The following is a 24,743-nucleotide window of genomic DNA, read 5'->3' as shown; positions in this document are numbered from 1 at the left end:
TTTAATAAAGAGTAATCAGAAAATTAATCACAAACCTTATGTTTGAAAAGGGTTTTAAATTTTTTTTAAATCTAAAATATTTAAATTTTCTCAGAACCTAAAATCTATCATTATTACGTATTCACGTAACATTGATTAGCTTTAACTCTACACGGTATACTAATGATAACCTTAAACTCTATGCCTTAGGGTCCAGTTGTAAAAGTACTTAATTATGAAGATTTTGTACTTTATCTTTTGAAGAAATCCTTTATATAATCATACACATAACACAATTACAAGATCACCCTTTGAAAAATGGTGCACTTGCTTACAATTTAAGAAATTGAGACCTTGAACAAAATAAGCTCAAAAAATTCATAGAAATTGCAAAATCACCCTTTCAAATAAAATAATTTAAAAAGAATGATGGTCTTACTTACCTTACTCTCTTAATTCTTTGGTTATGTCCTTGGGGTCCTACAATTTCATAACAACTTAAGCAAGCCAGAAAATTAGGCTAGAAGATTTCCAACAAACATATTGTTTTCTTAGGCTACCAACTCGTCCCTTTATTTATATCCACTTAAAATATTGGGAAAGGTTTACATTCCCTTCAAACCATCACTCATTTGGCAATGCTCCCAAACTTTTAATTTGAACAATATGTTACGGAAGTAACCTAAGTATAAAGTAGACATTATATTAAGGTACACTTATATTTCATATGAATTCGATTTCGTTTAAGATTAATTTAAATTAATTTTGTTATTGGTATTTTAAGATTAGACTTATCTTATTGGATAGTGTTGGAGTCATTATTAGCATTAGAGTTTGTTTCCTAGTTTAAATGTTATTCTCTTGCTTGTATTTCTATTTAAACCACATTAAGGTTATCCCTTGGGGGTCCCTAGCGCCCCCCCCCCCCCCCCAAAAAAAAACTTTACAAATAATTGTTTTTTATTATAGCCCTGCTAGCCCCTACAAGAATGAAACCCTAGAAACCTCCTCTACTAAACTAGACATGTTTTTTACTTTTTTAAAAAAAATAATAATAATAAATAATATTGCCTTTGCAGACACGAAAATAGGCAAAAAATCAAATGCTGATTAAAAAAATTTGCTTAGTTACTCCAACACGGCAACATACCCTCAATCACAACATGCACACTGTACAAGGAAAAATGGGACAATTTTCTTTTCAACAATACAATAACTCTCAAATCTCTTTCAATCTCACTCAGCTTAACCCTAAGAAAAAGAGAAAAGGAAAAATCGCGTTTGTGTGTGTGAAAATATGGACAGGAGAGGCGATTTGTGACCATATGTGCATCCACCGACCAGTCGACCACCATCAAGGGCGGAGTCACTGTAGCCCTTGGGAGACCCTAGCTCCCTAAGGCCTAAGGTGTTCCCCAAAAAAAAAAAAAATTATAATGGAATTTAGCGTTAAACACTGTTTTAGTATTTGGGTTTTAATGATTTTATTTTTGTTTTTCATTTAAGTTTCAATTTGTATCACAGATAATCTTTGTCTTATGGGTAAATACGGAGTAATTAGTACCCCCGTCTATATTCCATCAAAAAACTAACGGATCGTCACGTCAGCCCAATAAAAAAAAAAATTATAAATTTGGCCCATTGGCCCAAAATAAAATGGGGTGATTGAGCCACCCCGCCAAAAGGGAGTGGCCGAGCCACCCCCAAGTGGACGGGCATGCAAGTACTACCCGCAACCACTTACAATAAAACTGCTATCCGCCCATTTTGGACAAATTTTAAAAAATGATTCAGCCTGAAAAAATTAAAATTAAAATTAAAAAATAAAAAAATAAAAATAAAAATCCACCTATTACCCTTACAAGTGGGTAGATCTTGATGGATCGGGATCCCTAACAATAGCTAGGGAATTGCCCTTCAATTTTTTTTAAAAAAATCTTAACCATTAATTCTCATCCAATAGTCTAGAATTTACCACGTGTCTACTGATTAAATTATTATTTTATTATTTTAATTTAAAAAAATATAAAACAAAATGATAAATAAAAATATATGGGATGGCCAACCACCCTATTTTGGCCATAGGGGGTGGCCAGCCACCCCACCTAAGACATGGGGGTGGCTTTCGACCACCCCCAATGGCTGGTTGGGGGTGGCCGAAGCCACCCCCTAGGGCCATGAGGGTGGCCGAAATCCACCCTAAAGGGCCGATTGAGGGTTGGGGGTGGCTTCCAGCCACCCTCATAGCCCTAGGGGGTGGTTCGGCCACCTGTTAGGGCCAAACCCAAAAGTTGAAATTTTTGGGTTTGGTTCTAGCCGAACCCCCAACCGGCCCTAGGGGGTGGCCGGCTACCCCCTATTGCCAAATGGCATATATTTTTATTATTATTTTTAGTTTTTTATCGTTTTGTTTTATATTTAAAAAAAAAAAAAAAAAATTAAATGGTAAATTTTTTTTAGGGAAATTATATATAAAATCCTTAGGTAAACGCGCTTTTTTTAAAAACTCCCTGGGTATTTTTTTTCGGAAATTTAGTCCCTGGGTAACTCGAAACTATAAGAAAACTCCCTGCCGTCAATTTTTGTTGACTTCCGTTAGCCTACTCAAAACTCACCGTTTTATCTGATTAAAATATTATTTTTTTTATTAATTTAATTTAAAAAATTCAATCTTAAAAAAAAAAAAATAAAAAAAAAAAAAAAATAAATAAAATAAAATTTGAAGGATGACCCCCCGGGGTGGGCGCAAGCCACCCCAGGGGTGCACACCTGCAGCCCGTGGCAGTGGTGGCCATTCTGTCAATAGGCCTTTGCCAAGCAACAATATGAACGACAACAATGCAGCCACAGCAATTAGGCCATCGGCCATTACCCATCACACTAACAATTCTATGAACAACACTCTTCACAATCTAAGACTACCAGCATCTGAAGGGCAAGCACCCTTCACCCTGGAGATGTTGCGGAGCCCCGGGAGCTTCGGCGGATTGAGGAAAATGTCCCAATTGTTGTAGCAAAGGACTTTTCTGAAGTTGTTGTAGCAAACGTCACTGTCAGGACAAACCACTGGCACATCTCACACACTATTGAAGAAGATGACGCCAGGTGTCCAATCTCTGAATTGAGGAGCTTGAGCTCAGAAAGAAAGCAAACAATAACTGCTAAGGCGGTCAGAGACTGTAATAGTACCACAAAGGCCACCCCAAACCACCCATGGGGTGGTTCGCCCACCCCTGGGGTGGCTTGCGCCCACCCCATAGGGGTTGGGAGGGGTGGCCAGGGGTGGCACCGCCACCCCTGGCCACCCTTCAAATTTTTTTTTTTTTTTTTTTTAAGATTGAATTTTTTAAATTAAATTAATAAAAAAATAATAATATTTTAATCAGATAAAACGGTGAGTTTTGAGTAAACTAACGGAAGTCAACAAAAATTGACGGTAGGGAGTTTTCTTATAGTTTCGAGTTACCCAGGGACTAAATTTCCGAAAAAAAATACCCAGGGAGTTTTTTAAAAAAGCGCGTTTACCTAAGGATTTTATATATAATTTCCCTTTTTTTTAATTAGGAGACACGTGGCAGAGTCTAGACCATTGGATGAGAATCAATGGTCAAGATTTTAAAGAAAATTGAAGGGCAATTCCCCAGCTATTGCTGAGAAATTGAGAATCCTGATCCGATCTTGATGTGCAAAACAATTATAATCAACTAGATGATTACCCCTACAAAGGATATAGAAACTAGGAACATGATTTTTCTTAAACCACACTTATTATTTTCAAATTAAAATGATTGAAAATCTACTATATATTACTTTTATGGATTTAATCATTATCACCTTACACTTAAAAGCAATAATTGAAATTTGAAAAAATAAATAAAATACCATAACATTTTTAAATGATCTAATCCCTAAAACTTGATTTAATGGATTTTTTTTTTTTTTTATCAGGTAGTTTTTTTATTTTCTCTCTATCCTACTTGTCTCTAGGCCGTTTTATCATGAATGAATATTAACTTTTCTTTTGGATGTCATATTTGTCTTCTCAAAATTAAGTTGCCCAATTAATTTGACACATTGGAATTAAACCTTTGCATATTCAGAGACCCAATATGCAACCCTCTTGCCCCCCGAACAACAGAACATACCCTTTTCGGCCAGATTAGGGCAAATCATAGAACTTAATGCAAAATTACTAAATTAGCCCCATTGATTATCTAAAATTTCATGATGAAGATAACTCATTTACATAAGCAGATGTGCCTCGCATGGTCAAGCAGAAAATAACTACAAAAAACTTCCACCAAATATTAGGAATAGTTTTCCTAAAAATCGATGAGGAAAAACTCCAGCTACTTAAATCGGCTTATTTAGAAAAGCAAATATATCAAATTGCCTGATACAAGCCTTCGGTAAAATTCATTCCTGAAAACCGGCTTGTAAAGAAAATGTGTCTAAAAATTTATATAAATATAATTACGATTGTAATTAAGTCATGTTGAACACTTACGATCATAACATACCACAACGTTCTACAGCCATCGTGTACAACGGCCTGCTCTACCTCAGAGATCGCCCCTCCAAGACTCAAACCTGTAACGCGATGCCTACCTCTAATACCAAATGATACAAACCTTTGGTAGAACTTACACTTAAAAACCGACTTAAAATATATGCAGGGTTAAGATTGTATATTTATATTCAAGTCATATAAAACACTTAAGATCATAACAATTTCATTGAAAGTTGGCATCTTTAGTAGAAGATATTGGCATAAATTAATCTCCTACCATAATCATGCGTCTCCCAATGAATTTGAAACTCTTGACCAAAAGTACTAAGTCAAAAGAAACTTGCATGATTTTCTAGAACATAGAGAATTAGTTTACTTTCTGTAGGTCCCCATGATTTCCACAATACAAAGAATAATTTCATTTCAAATAGATACCGTTTCTATCAACTTAGAATTCAAATAAAAAATCAATTCACAAAATCGTCAAAGTGATGGATCTAAGTCAATAACTTTTTTTATTAACCTTCTACGTGGTCCAGATTGTTACTTTTGTACACCAAGAAAGAACCAGCGCCTAGGTAATTAGATGCCAACACCTTTCCAGCTGAGGTTGGCTGAGAGAATGCCAGTTGAGATCTTTCAAGGACAAAACCTATGCAGAAACTTTTCCTGCAATAAGCACAAAAATAAGAGAAGAGCCAAGTGCAAAACATACTGGCGATCAATTTACAAAAAGCAATCAGAAGATTAAAGGCTTCATCTTTGTGTTTGGCAAAGAAACTCAGGCAAGACATTTCTCACCAAAAAACGGTGTGAAGCTCATAAAGAAACCTATAAACTTGCTTTATTATGTTGAAGTACCAAAAGAAAAGGAAGGCAATTTTTTGATCATCCAAGGTTCCAATTACTTCATTAATCACAATCTACTGGAAGAACTTCACAAAAAATAATCATAGTTGTGATTAAGATATCTAGGTTAAAGCGATTTATTATGATCTAACTACTTCCACTTAGTTCACATGATTTGGCTGAATGTGAAAGAAATATTAGATGATAGCATAATGTTTTGAAGCTTTTAAATTGTAAAATATGGACTTGCCTCACAGCATCTAGTAATTGGCTGGCTATGTGTTTTCTTCTGTTAGAGGGAGTGACCCAAATGGCTCTAATTCCACATACAGCAGGTACAGCTTCATTTTCACAAATGATTGCTCCATTGAGATTCCCATCCAAGACCTCAGAACAATCAAGAGAATGGGCTCTTTTCTTGACTTCCCTTTTGAAACTAACATCGCCAAATTGGAGAGTGGTCGAGTTTGGTCTTGCTGCTTCCTTTATAGAAGTACCATCAGATGCCCCATCCACTAAGCAAGAGAGAATTTTGAATGCTTTTTTTATTGGTTCTGCAAGTAGGCATCCTACAATCCTTTGGGAGGAAATAAACATATACACCTGCCATCATATAAATGGGAATAGCAACAAAATGCAATCAACATCTCAATCTTCAATTACACAATGGAGACATGATCTCCACTTCAAGCATTGTTCAACATCATATATGAAACATTTTAATGGGTGAGAAATCAATAAAACATTTTATCATTTCACCACTACATGGATCCATCTAACAATCTTCATTAAAAAATTCTAGGTCACTCGAGATACATTCACAAAATTCAAGTCTTTATCATCAATAACTGGGAATCTGAATAGAATCAAGTAGAATTTAAAGAAGTAATAAATTACTATTCAAGTATCTTCAAGAACTCTCATACAGCAGAACCAGAAAACAGAAGCCTCTGAAATAATCAAGTAAAAAGCAATGCTGATCACCTTACAGCTCTTAAGGTAAATCCATCCACTTCCAAGCTCAGTCTCCATCATCTTTACCACTTCCTCAACCTGCCAGTACAATAACGTCCCAATTAAATACCTTCAAAAACATACACTAAAAATTATAAACCATCTTATTTACCAATTTCAAAAAATCAAAAATCAAATAAGAACCTTGTTCCTATGCGCAGGAGGGTCACAATCTAACACCAAAACAATTCGACCCCCTTCAGTATAGGGCATATGAATCACCCTTTCATTGCACCAACCCTGTAAAATTGAATAAGCAATATGATAAATAAAGCACTAAAACAATACCAAATAAACACGTATGAAACATACAACCTTTTAGTGGCATCACAGTTTGAATGGATTCAAAGTATAATGTACAAAAGCAAGATGAATAGTATTCACAATACTCCCAAAATATTCTACACCAAATAAGCACATTTGGACACACAACTTTTAGTGGTATACCTTAAATGGAATACCATGGGTATAGACCTTATGAAATGCCTTGTGAGCCTTCTCATCCTCCTCCTCTCCAGGAGAGTACTTGACCCCACACGTGGAACATGTGCGTAGGGTAAAATCAGACTGACCCAGATCTAAATGGAACTGCGCATAGCTTCTCTTCTTGTTCTTGTTAATCGTTGATTTCGGCTTTAAACACGAATAATCCCAAATGGGTTTCTGCAGCGTTTCTCTGACTGGCCCTAAATTGACGACTTCGCTGCTTTTGATCAAAACAAACCCCAGAAAAGTCAATATCAATGCTATAGAAAATTCACCTTTATTTTCAAAATACGCCAATCTGAGCAAATAAATTGTTCGGCTGTTTGGTTACCAAGAAACGGAGAGAAAAAAAAAAATGAATGTAAGATTTTTTTTTTTTTCCTCTCGTCATGAAAAAAAAAAAAAAGAGCTCTAAGATTACCACCTAACTAAACTGCTTGTTATTGCTGTCATTTCAATTCCCAGAAAATAAATCACTGTATTAATCAAGATTAAAAGCAGTATTTTCCCTCAAACTTTCTCACAACCAAACAATTAAACGGGCACAAGTCAAGATCAAAACCATAAATATCGACCGCAACAAAGAGCGTACCGTACCCATCTGGGTTTGGAGCTCTACGCGAGTACGTATTGAAGATGGGATGTTGTTTCTTCTCCCAGGTCGTCAATTCGTCGTCGCCGTCGCCATCAAAAACCGGAGATTTGGGTGCAATAGAAACAGAGGGTTTGAAGAAGGAGCTGATCTTGGATTGCATGAATGAATGATTTTGCTTCTTATTTGGATTGGTGTCTCTCTTTTGTGTTTTGTTTTCGTTTACGGTGTATTTTAATGTTTTGTTCTCTCTTTTGGCGCCAAAAGGATTTTGGTAAATAATTAGCTTTAGCTAATTTCCCGCTCTTTTTATAGCTCCTAAAATTTCAAATGCTATTAAAATAATTTGAAAAAAAAAAAAAAAAAACCATATTGTAGGTGCGTCAAATGGATCTGCCATGGAAGAAGCACGGTGGCCTATCACCAAAACCCAAAAACTGCACGACGTCGGTGAAGCATAGAGAGAGAGAGAGAGAGGGGATTCCAGAGAGAGAAGAGGGCAGGCACTCCAGGCAGAGTATAGAACTAGCTGGAAAGGGGAGTATAAGAGTATAAGCTCGACAGTGGTCGGCAGCCGGCATGTGGTGGTTGGAGATGGCCGTCGCCGATGAATCGCGAGCAGGAGGTGAGGCTTTTTGTTTCAAAGAAATTTCTCTCTTTGTCTCACAAGAGTACTCTTCACTAAGTGTACCAATCACACTGGTGATGTGGCATGATCCATGGCAGTGAGCCAGTACCTAAATCGTGTCAGCTTTTTCAGTGGGGGTGGAGCCTATTGTCACATGGTCCGACAATTTTGAGAAAAATTAAAAAGGTAGAGAATTGGTTTTTGCCACGTCACTAATGTAATTACATTAGAGCATTCCTAATGAATGAGCTATATTTTTATATAAAATAGCTCATCAAAACTCACTTTTATCTAGTTTAACTAACTCATTTTTAAATGTCTCTACATCCGATTAGCCATATTTATATCTATTTTATTAAAATATTATTAAAAGTAAGAAAAGTTTTGGAAAAAAAAAGAACATGCGAGGAAAAATGGAAAAAAAAGAACATACAGAGAAAAAGTAGGAAAAAGATTTGGAAAAAAAAAAAAACATGTGAGAAATAATGAAAAATAAAATAGCTCCCTTAAAAAGTGTTGCTACATTTAGCTTTTCTTTTAGCTCTTCCAATCAAATATCTATTTTACATTTTTTTTTTGTTAATCCAATGTAGGAATTTTTTTTAAACATTTGAAGAGCTATTTTAGATAAAAGTAACATTTAGCTTTTCAATTGGGAATGCTCTTACTCTTTCTTTAAAGTGCATCAAATAGTTGGTAAAATGTTCAAACCTTTAGCCAAATCAATTTGCCGATTCATGCTTTCAGCTGGTAGTTTCATTGGCTCCATTTGGCAATGAACTTTGACATTTGATTTTTGATTTGAAAATGATTGATGTAATTTAAGGTAGATTGAAATTTTGAATTTTTTGTATAAAAAAGTTTTATTTAAATAGCTATAAAAAATTATTAATATGATATAAAAAGTTAAAATATTGAAAAGTTTGAATTTTTTTTTAATAAGACTTGAGAGCATTCCTAGCAGCCTCACCAAAATAATCGAAAGTACACTTTTAGTTATTTTAACAACTCACATTTTTATAGCACCCACACCAGTTAGGTGTGCAAAGGCGGTTACGGTTAGCGGTTAGTGGCAATAACCGCTAACCGTAACCGCCCTAGCGGTTAGTAAATTTCACTAACCGCAACCGCTAACCGCTTAGTGGTTAACGGTTAGCGGTTAGCGGCCGGTTAACGGTTAGTGAAATAGATAACCGCCCGCTAACCGCTTTTTTAAAATTGGACTTTTTTTTTGGACTTTTTTTTACCCTCATTTTTTTTTCTTGTATTTTTAATATCTTCTTGGGCCCAATTGCTATAAAAAGAGCCCATATTGAAAAATCAAAAATATTTGACCAAAAATTTACAGTTACTTGTACTTAAAAAAAATTTCCTTAAATATTAAATCTCGTTAACTTTTTAAAAAAAAAAAAAAAAGAAAAAAAAATCAACACAATATACAAAAAAAAGTTCAGAATTCAGATAACTGTCACAACATATAAAAAAAAATATAAAAAAAGTTCAACACAAAACATATAAAATAAGTTCAAATAAAACATTAAATGATACAAATAAAACATTAAAACTTCATCAATCCTCTCATTTGGTCCTCTAGCAAATCCTGTGGGCATCAAAAGAAGAAAAGTTATAATATTAAACATAATAATATTAAGGCACAAGCATGTACACATATCAAAACGTGCTTAACATAATTGTATTGTAATTAAAATACTATGACAATTCAAAAAATAATAACCTTCGTTACTAACAAACCTCTAGGCAAAAGATGAAGCAGCACTTGAACTTGAAGGTTGAATCACATCTATGAATAAATAATTAGAATAAATTAATAAATAATGAAAACTAAATGAAGTTGCAAATAATTAATTTATAAACATTTACCTAGCTCATCAAATTCTGCCAAAAACACCTCCAACTCGGCATTGCTTAGGCGGTTCTTTATTTAGTCCTGTGTGCAAATCAATGCTTCAGCGGTAAGTGGAGACAATGAACTCCTAAAGCAATCCAATACACGTCCACCGGTGCTAAATGCGGATTCAAAAGCAACAGTGGAAATATGAATGGCAAATACATCACGAGCTATCTCTGCGAGGGTAGGGTATTTGGACGCATTAACCTTCCACCAACCTAAAATATCAAAATCTTTTATTGTTTTTTCACACTCATCCAATGAATACCGATCAAACTCCGATTTACATGCCAAATCATCCTCTTCCTCAAGGTCTCATTAAATTATATCATATGATTCATATGATTAATTATTTAAATTCTTATCATATTTACTTATAATCTTTTTTCTTTGAATTGAACTTAATATCTAATGGTAAATGGTAATGTTCAAACTCCTAAATCCTAAATTCCTAAAGTATCTAATAATGCTTTAATTAAATTGTAGACTTGCAGTTATAAGTAATATATTGTTTAATTCAATTGAATCAATTGTGATTATCATTGTACATGATCAAGTGATTATATGATATATAATCACTTGATCAAGTGATTATATGATATAATGATCAAGTGACCTTAATACTCAAATGATTGTGATTTAATGATTAAGTGATTATATGATATAATCATATAAATTATAGTGATAATATAGTAATACTCAAATTGTGATTTAATTATTTTTTTTTAAAATTGTGATTTAATGATCAAGTGATTATGTTATATATATAAATATTTTTATAATTATAATTATAAAAATATATTATATAAAAAGGCGGTTAGCGGTTACGGTTAGTAGACCCAATAACCGCTAACCGCTAACCGCTAGGCGGTTATGGCGGTTAGGCGGTTAATGCGGTTAGACGGTTAGGCGGTTAGGCGGTTGGCGGTTATAGCGGTTAGCGGGCGGTTTTTAACCGTCCGCCTTTGCACCCCTAACACCAGTCTCACTACTTTAACAATCAACTTTCATTATTTCATTTAAATATTATATTTTAAAGATTTGTTTATTCTTTCTCTAACATTTATATTTTTGAATGTTTGTTAATGATCTATTTTAAGAATATTTGTCTTATTCTAACGATAATATTTTTAAAAATTTGTAATATTTCCTTCATTTTCTTAGTTTTAATTTCTATTGGGAGAAGATAATGTTTTTCATGATTGATTTTGGATTGTTAGTAACGTGGCTTATTTCCACTCCCATATCAATTCTGGAAAGGTTTTTTTATATTTTTTTAAATAAAATAAAATAAAACACGAATTTTTCATCTTTACTATTGTTCAGCAATAATAATATTTAGGAAAATTATATCTAAAATCCTTAGGTAAACGCGCTTTTATTAAAAACTCTCTAGGTATTTTTTTTTGGAAATTTAGTCCCTAGGTCACTCGAAACTACTAGAAAACTCCCTACCGTCAATTTTTGTTAACTTTCGTTAGTCTACTCAAAACTCACCGTTTTATCTGATTAAAATATTATTTTTTTTATTAATTTAATTTAAAAAATTCAATCTTTAAAAAAAAAAAAATTTGAAGGGTGGCCAGGGGTGGCGGTGCCTCCCCTGGCCACCCCCCCCAACCCCTATGGGGTGGCCGTAAGCCACCCCTGGCCACCCTTCAAAATTTTTTTTTTAAATTTTTTTTTTTAAGATTGAATTTTTTAAATTAAATTAATAAAAAAATAATATTTTAATCAGATAAAACGGTGAGTTTTGAGTAGACTAACGGAAGTTAACAAAAATTGACGGTAGGAAGTTTTCTAGTAGTTTCGAGTGACCCAGGGACCAAATTTCAAAAAAAAAATACCCATAAAGTTTTTAATAAAAGCGCGTTTACCTAAGGATTTTAGATATAATTTCCTTAATATTTAATGCAATTATATGGCATAATATATACTTTGATTTTCATTGAAGAGGGAGAGAAGAAAAGAGAAGAGAGAGAGGCTATAGAGAAAAGGGAAAGAAAAAGAAAAAAAAGGAGAGAGAAATGAGAAGCAAAAAGGAAGAGAGAAAATATATTTGTTTAATAAATAAATGAGTAGATAGTAAATTTTAAGTTTGATGAATACTGTTTATCTCACTACTTTTTTTTCTTTTATTTTTTTTGTTAGAGTTGTGAGACTGAAAGTGTATATTTAAGCCATTTTAGTTAAATTATCTCACTAAAATAACCAAAAAATGAATTTAGTGAGACTGCAAGGAGTACTCTAAGTCAAGTCCACCGCCAAATGGAGCCATTGTTTGGCCCAATCAGATGCGGCAACTAGATTGTATAGGGTCAAGTAAAGGGCAAACTGAATGTAAAGGTTACATCTTTTGAAGCTCCAAAAACATAAATCTGCACAAGGCTATACATCACCCCTTACTCTTTAACATTCAAGTTTTGGTGCAAATTCTGGGTTTGTAGCTATTATGTCAACATCCCACTAAAATTCAATTGAATTTGACTTTATAATTGAATCTAAATCAAATTGGGGAGACTTTGACAACTTTCATTTTGGGTAGAGATTCTGCCAAACAATTTAATTAGTTTTTTTCCCCATCACTAAAGTATACAAATCTAATTTCTTCCTAAATCATCTTCAACAAAAGAAACATAATTATACTTCAAATTTCTTTGGATGCATTTTCATGATCATTTCCATTTCAGTTCCCAAAGGTTAATGGGAAAAAACAAAACATTTTGAAAGTTCGTCTGCTACAAAATTTGATATCTTACAGATTTAAGTATTTCATGACCCAAAAAGAAGACTTATTTTTTGAAGTACACAATATAAGATTGCCGTAATGATTTAGCTCTCAACCTGAAAATTCAAAAGACAAGTAGATGACTATGTAACTCAAAATTGCAGGAGCCAAAGCCGATGCATATTCCATTCTCCGATATCAAAACTAATGCATTCTCCTTGACTGCTTGTTATCTCTAAGAACTCCCTCAAGAACACTAAATATTGCTGCCAGAAATAAAAGAAAAAATGAGAGCACTGATGATTTAAACACATAAAACCCATGTTCTATTGCTTTTCCAATAAAAGTAAATTGCCAAGATAAAGCTTGATAGATCTCTTGACAGTGCACAACTGATGCACCAAAAAGATGAAAAAAATATATATATCTGAAACGTACTAGAAAGGCATGAAGCATGCAAAAATTGAGGTTGGAAGACTCACTAGGGTAAGATTTTAATTTACAAACATCATTCTAGATTGCAGGCGTCCCATTGGCTGATGCACTTGTTAGAACTTTTAGTTGATCAAAGGCACACTGTATTTTATGCCTTTCTTCCATTGTCATGCTGATTTCCTCTGAAGACTGGATTCATAATATAGAAGAAACCCAATCAACATGCATCTTAAAGCAAATTACATTACAAGATAAAATCACATCTAATACTACAAAAAACGGTGCTAAGCTAATCAAACCAACTTGCTAGTCAAAAGAAATTTTCAATGTATTCATAAATCCAAGACAATGTACCATATAGCAGCAATCAGAATCTAACCGAAAGTTTCTTTAATCAAACTAGGTCTGAATTCTGATCCTGTATCAGAGTTGTACCAGACTAATATTTTGCCAAATCGAAGATACCAACTTACAGATGAAGTGAAAATTTCTATTCTTCAATGAATTTATCAGGTCCAAATATGACACGGAGAGATACATGTGGCACTCAAATTAGAGTTCTGTTTTAAATTTCTCATTGTTTGTTTTAAATTTCACAATGAGAATATATGGTGCAAAGTGTGGCTATTGATATCTAGATGTGATATTTGATGAATGATGTACATAGAAAGGCATTTTGAATAGTGGGCCTTGCATACTGTGTTTTTAAGTGAGGTATGTTGGGTTGCCGGTTCCAGCGTCATCTCCAGCTTTAAGTTGTAATTGTGGTGCTTTCAGTTGTAATTGTGGTGCGATGGGGTATTCAAGGCATTTCTTCATAGAAGCAAAGGTGTATGTGCTTTCGGTAGAGAAAGGATGTTTGCGTTAAGATTCATTGAAAGAAGTAGGGGTGTCTCTCATGCAGTGCATTTGGGAAAGGTGTAGTTTGGCTGGCGAAGATGGTGGAGGCTCTGATTCAAGGAGGCGGCTGAGTTGGCAACACTGCTAAGACCACACAGAGATGCTCAAACAGGCATGGTAATTATTTGGTGTTGACAGTGGGTGGCATGGCTTCGTAGTTATACCAGATGGTTGAGAGGGAGAGGGATGGAAAAGAAGTGCCCTTGAGCTGTGAAAGGTTGTAGCTTTCTTCAAGGAGTTTTTCGTAGGAAATCGAAGAGGTGTCAACTGTGCTTCTACCCAGCTTTCCTACTGCAGCGGGAATGGAATACCTCACTTGGGAAGTTTTTCATGGGCATGCTCGTTCAAGCAAGGTGGTGTGGTCGTTCCAGCCCATGAACCAGGTGCAAGGGAAAGAGACACAAAAGAATTCGTACAAGGTGTTGACTGGTGCAGGGAAGGGCATGAACCAGGTGCAAGGGAAAGAGACACAAAAGAATTCACACAAGGAGGTGTTGACTGGTGCAGGGAAGAGCACAAAAGCCTCCTGTAGGAATCCTTCAGCCAACTACGTCGCTGCTAGGACACTGGCTCAGTTCAGTTACTGTCGGGGAGGTACAAGGGAGGACAATCCCAAGTTTTACAATGAAGGTGGCTGTCATACAGCAAACGTGGCAGCAGGACAGAGTGGCTCAAGGGTTTCCAAAAATGACAATTGTTTTTGTCATGATATGTGAGCCCAGCTGGCACAACTGAGTGAAAGAGAATGATCGAACCCTTAAACACATGAATGAGGTATTGGACTTGTCTGGGTCGAGGTGTGTTCTTGGCATAAAGGAAAATGGTGAGATAGGGCCAAAACCGGGCCTAGGTTTAAAGGTTTCGCCTGACGGTCATAAAACCACACCTTCGATGTTGGACAGAACAAAAGGAGTGGGAGATTTGGGCAAGGGCCAGATAGTAGCTTGTGCTACTCATTTGACATGACCCAAAATCAAACCCTTAAGAGGGAGCAGTCACAGGTCGGGATGTTGTTAAAATAAGGTTGGGCCTGGGTTCTAGTGCAGGCTATGCGGGCGTAGGCTCGAGCCACACCTGTGCTGTTGGGTCTTCAAGGATTTAGAAGACGAGTTTTGTAGCCACCAGCAAGTAGTCAAGAGAGATAAGGGAGCAGAGCTTTCTGAGGTTGTTGGTGGCAACCGTGTAAGGCAATCTTTCTTCACCAAAGGTCGATAGTGGAAACCCTATTATCGATGATGCTTTGCCTTTGCCGGAGGCCGCTCAACTGCAAGTTTTTGTTCCACCTCCAATCTCGAATCTCACTAGAGGTCTTATAGCGAGGACTAATATTAGCTTTGTGCCCCCGGATGGGTTCTGTCGTTCATTTTCAGGTCTAGAGAGCTTTTCTAATGAGGGTAGAGATTCAGATTCTAATGATAGTTTTTCCGCTAATGATACAATTGTGGATTAGCGTCCGACTCTATAAATGCTCCCTCTAAGGACAATTACCCTGAAATGATAATTCCCAACTTTGCTGCGTGGACAATTGTGTTAAAAGGGAGGAAAAAAGAGTTCGTTGGGGTTGGGGTTGAATCTGCCTCATTAGTCTTCATTGTCAGCTGGGCCATCAGGGAATTGTGTAGAAAAAAGTAGTTTTTCATGCTCGGAATTGATGTTATGCTCTTGGGAGGAACCATTGTGCATGAGCCTTTGAATTGTTGTCCCCTGGAAGGGTGTTTTTCAATCCCGAGTGTTCAGGGTCCACTGCTTCAAGCTGGGTCCCACAGAAGGTGGAGGACATTCATCACCGTGTAGGAGTATCTTGTTGTGGTGGGTTTGAAGGGGAACTCATGGCATTGTCAACAACCATTGAAGCGAGTCACAAATAGGGGGAGTGGGTCTCCAATTCCAAATCAGACGAGAGCAAAAAGAGAATTAAAAAGACTGTCTCGCTCCATTAATTATAATTCTACATGTGGAAGCTCTAGCAGAAGTAGGGTTAAGGGAAGGGGTATCTTAGTTGTCCCATGACCCCTAAATTATTATCCTGGAATGTAAGAGGGCTAAATGAGGGGGAGAAGTGCCTTAGGTTAGAAAGTTACTCAGAGATTGGAAGATAAATGCTATTTGTTTGCAGGAGACAAAATTGGAGTTTATGACTTGTAGTATTGCATGTAGCTTGTGGAGATGTAGCCATGTTATTGGGGTTGTTCAGATTCAAAGGGGGCTTTCGGAGGTATTTTGATCATGTGGGATAGGAGGGTGGTTAAAAAAGCCAGTGTGGTGTGGAGACTCGAGTCACAAGGAAGCTTTCCCAAGTTTATATAACATGGCTAGTATGAAGGATATGCATGTTGCTGCTAACATGGATTACTCAAGTGATTCCCTTTAGTGGAATATTAGCTTCATCCGTTTGGCTCACGATTGGGAAGTGGCTGTTCTAGCTTCCTTCTATACCTTGTTGTATTCCCTCAGAGCGAGGGAAGGGGAGGCTTTGGTGGGCTCCGTCTTGCAAAGGGAAGTTTTGACACTAGATCTTTCTACATCCTTGCTTGCAAAAAGGCTTCTCCTTTCCCTTGGCAGAGTATCTGGCAAACCAAGACTCCCTCGAAAGTAGCATTTTTTCCTGGTCGACAGTTCTAGGGAAAATTCTTACTATGGACAATCTTAGAAAGACATCTCATCATGGTCAATAGATTGAACGGGGGTCCTCAAGAGGTAGCTCAATCGGCTAGGACCACGCCTAATGAAGCGAAGGTCACTAGTTCGAATCCCCCTTCCTCCTCTTATGCGGACATGTCAAAAAAAAAAAAAGGATTGAACAGGGAGTCCGTCGATCATCTTCTTCTTCACTATGAGGTTGTTAGTGCCTTCTGGAATGCCATTTTCAGCCGCTATGGGTTGTCCTAGGCTATGCGTAATTGTGTGGCAGATTTGTTTGTCTGTTAGTGGACGGGTGGTTGCTCTCAAAGTGTGGTTGTGTGGAAAATGGTTCCCCTTTACCTTATGTGGTACCTGTGGAGGGAAAGATATGATAGAAATTTTGAGGACCAGAAGAGGATTGTTGGAGGAGCTTAAGTCCTTTTTCTTTTTTCTCTCTTTTTACTTGGACAGCTGCTTGTTTAGCTCCTTTAGTAATTAGCTTTTCTGACTTTCTTGTTCTATTTTCTTCCTCTACCTAGGCGTTCTCTTATATACTTCATGTGTACTAGGATTGCACCCTCTGCGCTTTTTAATATATCCAACCTAACTTATCAAAATAAAAAAACATTGATGACCAATTATCTTGGGGTTTACTGGTGTTTATGGCCTTAGTATTAACGGTAATTGAAGGCCTTAGTTACTGGAATTTTCCCTAGTGTATTGTGGGGGCATTATAGTGTCTTGTTTTCCTAGTGAGAGGTATGGTGATGCCCACTTCAGTCCAGCTATGGTGGAGGTTTTAGACTTCATCTTTGAGCAAGGGCTTATGGATATCCCTTGTAGGAGGTTCTTTAACGTGGTCAAACAATAGAGATCCTCTCTCTTGGTCTAGACTTGATAGATTTTTAGTTTCCCCTGACTTGACCCAGAGGAGGTTGCCTAGACTGTGTTCGAATCATTACCATATTCTTGATTGCGTAAGTTTTCATGGAGATGGAAGGTACTTTAAGTTCAAGAACATGTGATTAAGACCAGACAGTTTGATAGATAGTAAAACTGTGGGGAACTTCCTACCACTTTCAGGGTTCAACAAATTATATTTTGGCTCGCAAACTTAAGGCTTTGAAAAGTGATTTAAAAGTTTGAAATGAGAAGGTATCTGGCAATCTTTCTTCTTGAAGAGTTCTTAGTGAGGAGGAGAAAATGAGGCAGGCAGTAGTGATTAATGATTTTGAGAGAACAACTCTTCTAGAGGCAAAAATTGAGGGAGTTGTGGTTAAAAGAATGTGACAAGTGCACAAAGTTCTTCCATCGAGTGGCTAACTCGAATAGAAGGAATAACTCCATTGATCAGTTAGAGGTTAATGGTAAATTCTCTTTAGATCAATATAAGATTGGAGATCATGTTGTGTCGTTATACAATAGCTTGTTTACGGAATGGCGTAGTTGGAGGCCTAGGTTGGATGTCCTCACTTGATTAGAAGTACTTTATCTAATCAGCCTACTTACTTCATGTCTCTTTTTTCCCTCTCAATTGGTGTTGCCATCCGCATAGAGAAGTCGCAGAGGACCATGATAAGGATCTTACCTATGGCCGCCGACCAAGCAAAAAAGGCCACCTTAAAATGAACTTTAGTCTGCCAAGGGAACTAAGAGCCACCATTGCGATCCAAGACACTGCAGAAGGATCTAACAGCGAACAACCCTCTTTCGGAGGGAACTCACCAAAATTTGTCTTCACCTTCCCATCTCTCTCTAACTGAATACAACACCCTGTAGAACGAGGCTAAGACATCTACCTCCCAATCAAGAGCCACTCTAGCAAATCTTACATTCCATTGAATGGAGCCACCCAACATCTCCAAGCATGCCTCTACAGAAACGTCCTTTGCACAAGCAATACCATATAACACTAGAAAAGCTTCCTTAAGGGTCAAATCCCCACATGACAAATTATGCTAGAATTTGACTCTTGAGCCATCTCCCACCTCAAATTTGGTATGACTAGAGAAATTCCCCCAACCTCTTCTAATATTCTTCCATAACCCCACCCCATATGTCCCAAGAGGCTCGTTAGAACACCACCCACCCTGTAAATCATACTTAAGAGTCCACCCAACTCTCCACCAAGGCTCTCTCTCATGCACATAGCACCAAAGCCATTTCCTTAAGAAAGCATGATTGAAAATCAACAAGTTCCAGATGCCCAACCTCCATTAGAGATTGGAGAAAAAACCTTGGACCAACTCACCAAGTGATGGGAGAATATTAGGAGCTGGGAAGACTTTTCTAGTCACTAGATTTGAGGTTGATGATAACTCCAAAATTAGACTTTGGCATGATGTGTGGTGTGGGGATAAGGCCCTCAAGGTAAATTTTCAAACTTGTTCAGTATGTCCTGTTGTAAGGATGCTTTAGTGGTTGATTATTTGGAGGTTTCTAGTAACTTTCATCAATGAAATGTTAACTTTCTTAGAGCGGCTCACGACTGGGAGGTGGATTCTTTTAACTCATTTTTCAATTTGTTGTACTCCTTTAACTTCAAACGGGGTGGCGAAAACAAGCTTTGTTGGGGGGGAAAGAGTTGTTTGATGTTAAATCTTACTACAATGTCTTTGTTCCCCATGTTAGTATTCTTTTCCCTTGGAGTGGTTGATTATTCGCAGGCTTCTAGTAACTTTCATCAATGGAATGTTAACTTTCTTAGAGCGGCTCACGACTGGGAGGTGGATTCTTTTGCCTCAATTTTCAATTTGTTGTACACCTTTAACTTCAAACGGGGTGACGAAGACAAGCTTTGTTGGGTACCTTCCAAGAAAGAGTTGTTTGATGTTAAATCTTACTACAATGTCTTTGTTCCACATGTTAATATTCTTTTCCCTTGGAGGAGCATTTAGGGGAATAAAATCCCTTGATAGTGGTGTTCTTTGCATGGCCAGCTGCCTTAGAGAAGATACTAACCATGGATAATCTTAAAAAGCAACATATCATTGTTGGTCGGTATTGTATGTGTAAGAGGAGTGAGGAGGAGTCAGTTGACCACCTTTTACTCCTTTGTGAGAATGGCTAGTAGTGCCTTTTGGAATACCATCTTCAGCCTAGTAGTGTTGGCTTGGGTCATGCCTAGATAAGTGGTAGACCTCTTTGCTTGTTGGAAAGGGCATTTTGGGAGGATTCAAAATGCTACTATATAGAAGATGGTACCATCTTGCCTTATGTGGTGCCTTTGAGGGGAAAGAAATTATCGGAGTTCTGAAGACCAATAGATAGTGGTGGAATTAAAGAATGTTTTCTTCAAGACTCTTTACCACTAGACAGCTGTTGTTTACTTAAATATTTCTAGTTTTCATGCTTTTCTTGATTTTCTTCCTTCCTCTGGCTAGGTGTTTCTCTTGTATACTACCTATGTACTTGGGTTGTGCCTTTTAATGAATTATGTTTACACACCCAAAAAAAGGGGGCATTAGACTAAAGTGGGCTTAGCAAAATATGGTTCCCACACAAAAGTGACAATATACTCACACATACACATCCACAACACACTAGTTTATATTTTTAACATATTAAAATGCCCCAGTCGTCACAAGAGTTAGTAATATTCAAGAACTAGGGTTGCACCCCTCTGTGCCTTTTGATATATACTTCATTACTTATCAAAAATATATTCAAGAACTACATCCTTTGGATTAGCATAAATAGATGAATGTGCTTTATGACATACTAAGTGACATTCTTGAGATGCAAAATTGTACCTGGAAAGATAGTATTTTTCGTAATATATGGTCAATCTCTGCCTTGAGTGAAGAGATAATTTGCTGAACTTTAACATCCTTGTGCATCAATACAAGGACAGAAACAATGGCGTTTATTCTACTTGAACAATCTGTTGCATATTTAGGAGGAAAAAGCGACGAACTACTTTCAGTTATCAATGACCCCATCATCTTCAACACAAGATCCAGAAGTTTGTGACTTCTATCAAAGAAGAAAAAGCAAGGTATGAGATAATAACGGAGTGTAGAAATGGAGGCATTGGGCTCTTCATGATCCTCTTGAATGCACTGCATGTTAAGCCAAAACAATAAGAATTACTGGACCAAGTTTTGGAAAGAATCAAAATACTCAATAATAAGCTTTGTGATCTTGGGAAAAAATATGCACAAGCAAAGTAGGATTATACACATTATAATTTTTTTTGATAAGTAGATCATACACACTATGAGATTTACCACAACAAGATACCATTCGATATTAAAATTTGTATTATCTACGAAAAGACTAGGGATAATAGCTTTTGTAATTCTCCTTCTACATGAAAAGGTAGCATATTTCAGTTTGCACATGCCATGAAACACTTCATTTACATAAAAAACATTGAATTGCATACGATAATCCTCTGAGGAGAACAGAGAAGAAAATAATAATGACTTCCGCACTCCTTGAATAAATGAGTACCCAAAAACTAACCACTACCAGCACAATCAGGCAACATAAACTAAGTAATGCAGCGCCTACATAATGATTTTTTTTTTTTATTTAAAAAAGAAGAAAAAAATACTACTTCAAACTAATCAAAGGCAGATATCAAACAAGATAAAATACTTACATGCACAACATCAATCAGATATCCTAAAAGGAAATTGCTTAGAGTAATAATACTCTGCTCAGAAAGTCTTGTGGGTTTGGAATCCAGCATAGCAAGCATTCTGAGCATCGCACAAGCATTGTCTAGAGGTGGCTTTAGTAACTGATATGCAAACATCACATCAAGAAGAAGTGTTAAGAACAAATCAACAATCAACAGATAAGCAGCAAACAAAAATTGTTCAAATAAGGCTCCATTTGTTTCGACAGAAAATATTTTCTTAAAACTTGATTTCCTGGAAAACATTTTTCGGTGTTTAGCGCGTACAGAAAATCACAAATTTTTGTTATATATATATTTCCATTCAATCATATTAAACTTTAAACTACAAAAATATCCTAACCAAATCTTGACGGTGACCTGGCTGGGTCTAGTAGGTCCCAACCGAGTCCTGCCTGGGTCCCGGCGGTGTCTCAGTCGATTCTCAACGGAGACCTAATTGGGTTCCAGTGGTGTCCTAACTGGGTCCTGGTCGGGTCCCAACAGTGTCCTAGTCGGGCCCCAGCTGGTTTTGTCAATTTGAAAATGAGATGCTCAAACTCGAAAAAAATTGTTTACGGTCTTTAAAAATGAAAACGATTTTCCGAAACCTAAAGAGGCTTTTTCGGTCAAACCGAAAATATTTTCCATTAACTATTATTTTCCATCGCACTAAACACCCAAAAATACGGAAAACATTTTCCATAAATCATTTTACACCGAAACAAACGGAGCCTTAGTATTTCTTTGTATAAATGATAACTAAAATATACAAACAAATTTTTTGAGTATAAAATAAAGGAAAAAAAGTAACGTTCAAATTAAGAAAGTTTAGTCAACTTACTATCTGTTCAAGTGTGACTTTCTCTAGTATTTGAAAAACAAGAGAATTATCACCAATCTGCGACAGGTTTGAGCAAACAACACTGGTGAGTGACTTAAATGTTCCTCGGTTTCTGATCTTTGTATCACTCTCTAAAATAGGATACATGTTTCCTGCAAAGATCAAAATATCTTTTCAGATTAAAATAATCATTAACCATGAGTCTGTGTAGAAGTAAATGAACTGGATCCCAACAGATAAAACAAGCTGAAAATAGTTGTCCAAGCATAAACTGCTTTCAGCTAGCGATGCAGCGGCTTACCTACAGATGATATATTCCATGCCACATTTGGATGAAGCTTTTTAAAACTCAATCTTGTCATAGTTACTACTTTTGACAACTTTGTTTTCAATTATGAGTTATGATTTAATAATCTATAGCAAAAAATACAGGAACCTGCACACATGTATATTTGCTTATAGGTATACATGTATATACATAATAATCACCAAGAACATTAACTTTGTGGAAACATTATCCAAATTCTTAGTGAGTTTGCTTGCAAAAGAGAGAGGTGAAGCATGCTGGATGAAAGTTTTCTATATCTACTGCTAAATATGCAAAGAAGGGTAAGATTAATAAATGGCACCCATTTAGACAGATAGGGAACCATATCTTGTCCGGAAATAATAAACAAAAATGAGTTCACCAAAGAAGTAATTCTAAGGTACCAGGGAAAACTTTGAAACGCGAGAGCAAAGTGATGAAGAAACTGATATGGTCGGTAATTTTGATATGTCCTGCAGTATATGCCGAATGCAGGACCTCTATGATTCGAAATAATATAAATTGCTCCAAATCCGGACCTGCAATAGTCAGGCAAGAAAGGAAATGTTAATTCCACATCTTACTTTTTTTTAAAAAAAAAAAAATCCAAATCTTACTTCAAAAAAAATAGCAAGTATTCATTTTTCAGTAGTTGCCTGGTCATCTAATTTGACCAATTCTAACTTCTTGATTCAAGAATTGCAAGAGGAATAGCATAGCTTTGTGCTCTATGCAGCTTCCCCCTACTTCAGTAGAGGTCATAGTGTCATACCATATACTGAAAAGCAGAAGCATAAATTTCCCTAAAAACTTAATGCAGTTGGAAATTACATTGATTATCCCAGATATTTCTAAATGAGTATTTCACCACCGTTTATGAAATCAAATCTGGAAATACAGTAGCAACAACATTTGACATGATCCGTTCTGTCAATCTTTCAGCTAATTCAAGGAAATTGTAACTCATTTGATAGCAGAAATATATCTTTCAGAAAGGTCATTTTGCCTTAATTCTTTTAAGTAGAAATTTTATATTAGCTGAAGAAATAAAAGCTGAGAGAATTTATGTCTTGCTGCCCGAGATCATTCTACTGTCCAAACAACAAACACATTTAAACTACTCAGTGATGTTTTAGTACTCTAAGAGGTATACATTAAGCATTGCAGCTTAATTTCAAAATCAACAGCTTCCTTGATGTGTTTAGCAAGGATATGTCAAGTAATTTTCCCAGGAAAGCCATTATCCATAGAAATTTGAAGATTATAAACATAAGAGTGATTTGCATACAAAGAAAACCAAGTTATCTATGCTAGTAAAGCATCAATTGCATGAATACTAAAGCAAGTTTATATGCAACAAATAAAACCTGGTTACTACATAAAACGTTCCTGCACAATCAAATTCATGAAGATTTGAGCTAACAGACAAGTAATACTTACTTAAGCAACAAGAAGCTATTGACTCCAACAAAGGTGAATCCAAATTAGAGAAGTAATAAAGGCAACAGAGAGAGAGTTCCTGAGAATCTCTAGGAAGCCTTATGAAAGGACCATAACATATATTTCCTGCAAGATAAAAAAGAACAGGAAACTAAGTGATACCGCTCCAAGGGTTACAGACTAAACAATGTCTTCAGAAAATTAATTTTACCAGCATCTTGACATGTGCTGTACAACTCTAGCAATGAGTGTTGCATGTTGTCATATTCCCATGCAAACGAAGAGTTCACCAGAGCACATTGTCCCAGGCGAAGTTGCAGATGCAACACAACCTGTAATTTCAAGGGGAAAAGTACCCCATGTAATTTTTTTATTTTTCTTATAAGTAAGGTGCCAAAAAACTACTTTTTCATCTTAACAACTCCAAAAATAAAACCTTTTTGCCTGATTGCAGCAACAAGAAGCGTACACAATGAAAATTGAATGGTTACCTGGGTACAAGATGGATGCTTATCATCTAGCAAGATTAGCAAGCGAGGGAGCTCTCTTATCCAACCAATCTGATGCTCTAATATTTCTGGATCACTAGAATCTAGGCACAGCCTTTCCTCTTTCTACAATATGTACAAACGTATTGGCAATAAATTGGTGAGAGAGGGATATGGTGATTCTAAGCAATTACTAAAGAATTGTGTCCCAAAAACTAAATAAATAAAAAAGAGGAAGAAGCTTACAGGAATAAGCATATCTTCAATTGTAGAAAGGCATGCCAATTTCAATGAAGACTCAAGATGGCAATTCCTGAAAGTCTTGGTAAATGCCTGCAATTAAATTGTTATGACTTTAACAGTATCATTTGATTTTTGGTGTCTCTCA

General features: G+C 36.2%; 2 protein-coding genes and 1 long non-coding RNA gene across 4 annotated transcripts in view; all 3 read right to left on the bottom strand.

The window, feature by feature from the left end:
- Positions 1 to 4,887: 4,887 nt before the first annotated feature.
- LOC132161935 (protein CHROMOSOME TRANSMISSION FIDELITY 7) lies at positions 4,888 to 7,720 on the bottom strand. 2 transcript variants are annotated; one of them, XM_088511260.1, is made up of 6 exons: positions 7,436 to 7,720; positions 6,800 to 7,058; positions 6,497 to 6,592; positions 6,323 to 6,391; positions 5,589 to 5,941; positions 4,888 to 5,158 (listed from the first exon to the last, which is right to left on the bottom strand). In XM_088511260.1, exons 1-6 carry the CDS (start codon positions 7,591 to 7,593, stop codon positions 5,008 to 5,010), a joined length of 1,086 nt encoding a protein of 361 aa, XP_088367386.1. In that variant the 5' UTR covers positions 7,594 to 7,720; the 3' UTR covers positions 4,888 to 5,007. The 2 variants fall into 2 exon arrangements, with proteins under 2 accessions (XP_088367386.1, XP_088367387.1); XM_088511261.1 differs by having other exon boundaries at positions 6,800 to 7,055.
- Positions 7,721 to 9,514: 1,794 nt separating this feature from the next.
- On the bottom strand, positions 9,515 to 9,999 carry LOC148583298 (uncharacterized). Its single transcript, XR_015909303.1, has 3 exons — positions 9,940 to 9,999; positions 9,811 to 9,859; positions 9,515 to 9,658 (listed from the first exon to the last, which is right to left on the bottom strand). It is a non-coding gene; the product is annotated as an uncharacterized LOC148583298 (long non-coding RNA).
- Positions 10,000 to 12,607: 2,608 nt separating this feature from the next.
- Positions 12,608 to 24,743, bottom strand: part of LOC132192307 (uncharacterized) — a gene marked incomplete in the record, with an annotated part of 15,975 nt that continues 3,839 nt past the window's right edge. Inside the window, 10 exon segments of the mRNA XM_088511292.1 lie at positions 12,608 to 12,961; positions 13,178 to 13,319; positions 20,405 to 20,713; positions 21,259 to 21,399; positions 22,121 to 22,272; positions 22,832 to 22,966; positions 23,868 to 23,993; positions 24,079 to 24,199; positions 24,359 to 24,481; positions 24,602 to 24,688. Of these exon segments, the coding sequence (XP_088367418.1) occupies positions 13,209 to 13,319; positions 20,405 to 20,713; positions 21,259 to 21,399; positions 22,121 to 22,272; positions 22,832 to 22,966; positions 23,868 to 23,993; positions 24,079 to 24,199; positions 24,359 to 24,481; positions 24,602 to 24,688 (1,305 nt within the window).

Source organism: Corylus avellana, chromosome 10, assembly GCF_965113065.1.
Source record: "Corylus avellana chromosome 10, dhCorAvel1.hap1.2, whole genome shotgun sequence".
Lineage (NCBI taxonomy): Eukaryota > Viridiplantae > Streptophyta > Magnoliopsida > Fagales > Betulaceae > Corylus > Corylus avellana.
Note: the sequence above shows the minus strand (reverse complement) of the source record. Positions and strands in the feature narration are given on the sequence as shown.

Bases quoted from the DNA above. Each gene is read 5' to 3' on its own strand.
- LOC132161935 (XM_088511260.1), bottom strand. From the start codon at position 7,593: ATGCAATCCAAGATCAGCTCCTTCTTCAAACCCTCTGTTTCTATTGCA. The intron at 7,059-7,435 runs GTACGGTACGCT...TTTGATCAAAAG, and splicing joins AGAGCTCCAAACCCAGATGG to CAGCGAAGTCGTCAATTTAG. The intron at 5,159-5,588 runs GCAAGTCCATAT...TGCTTATTGCAG, and splicing joins CAATTACTAGATGCTGTGAG to GAAAAGTTTCTGCATAGGTT.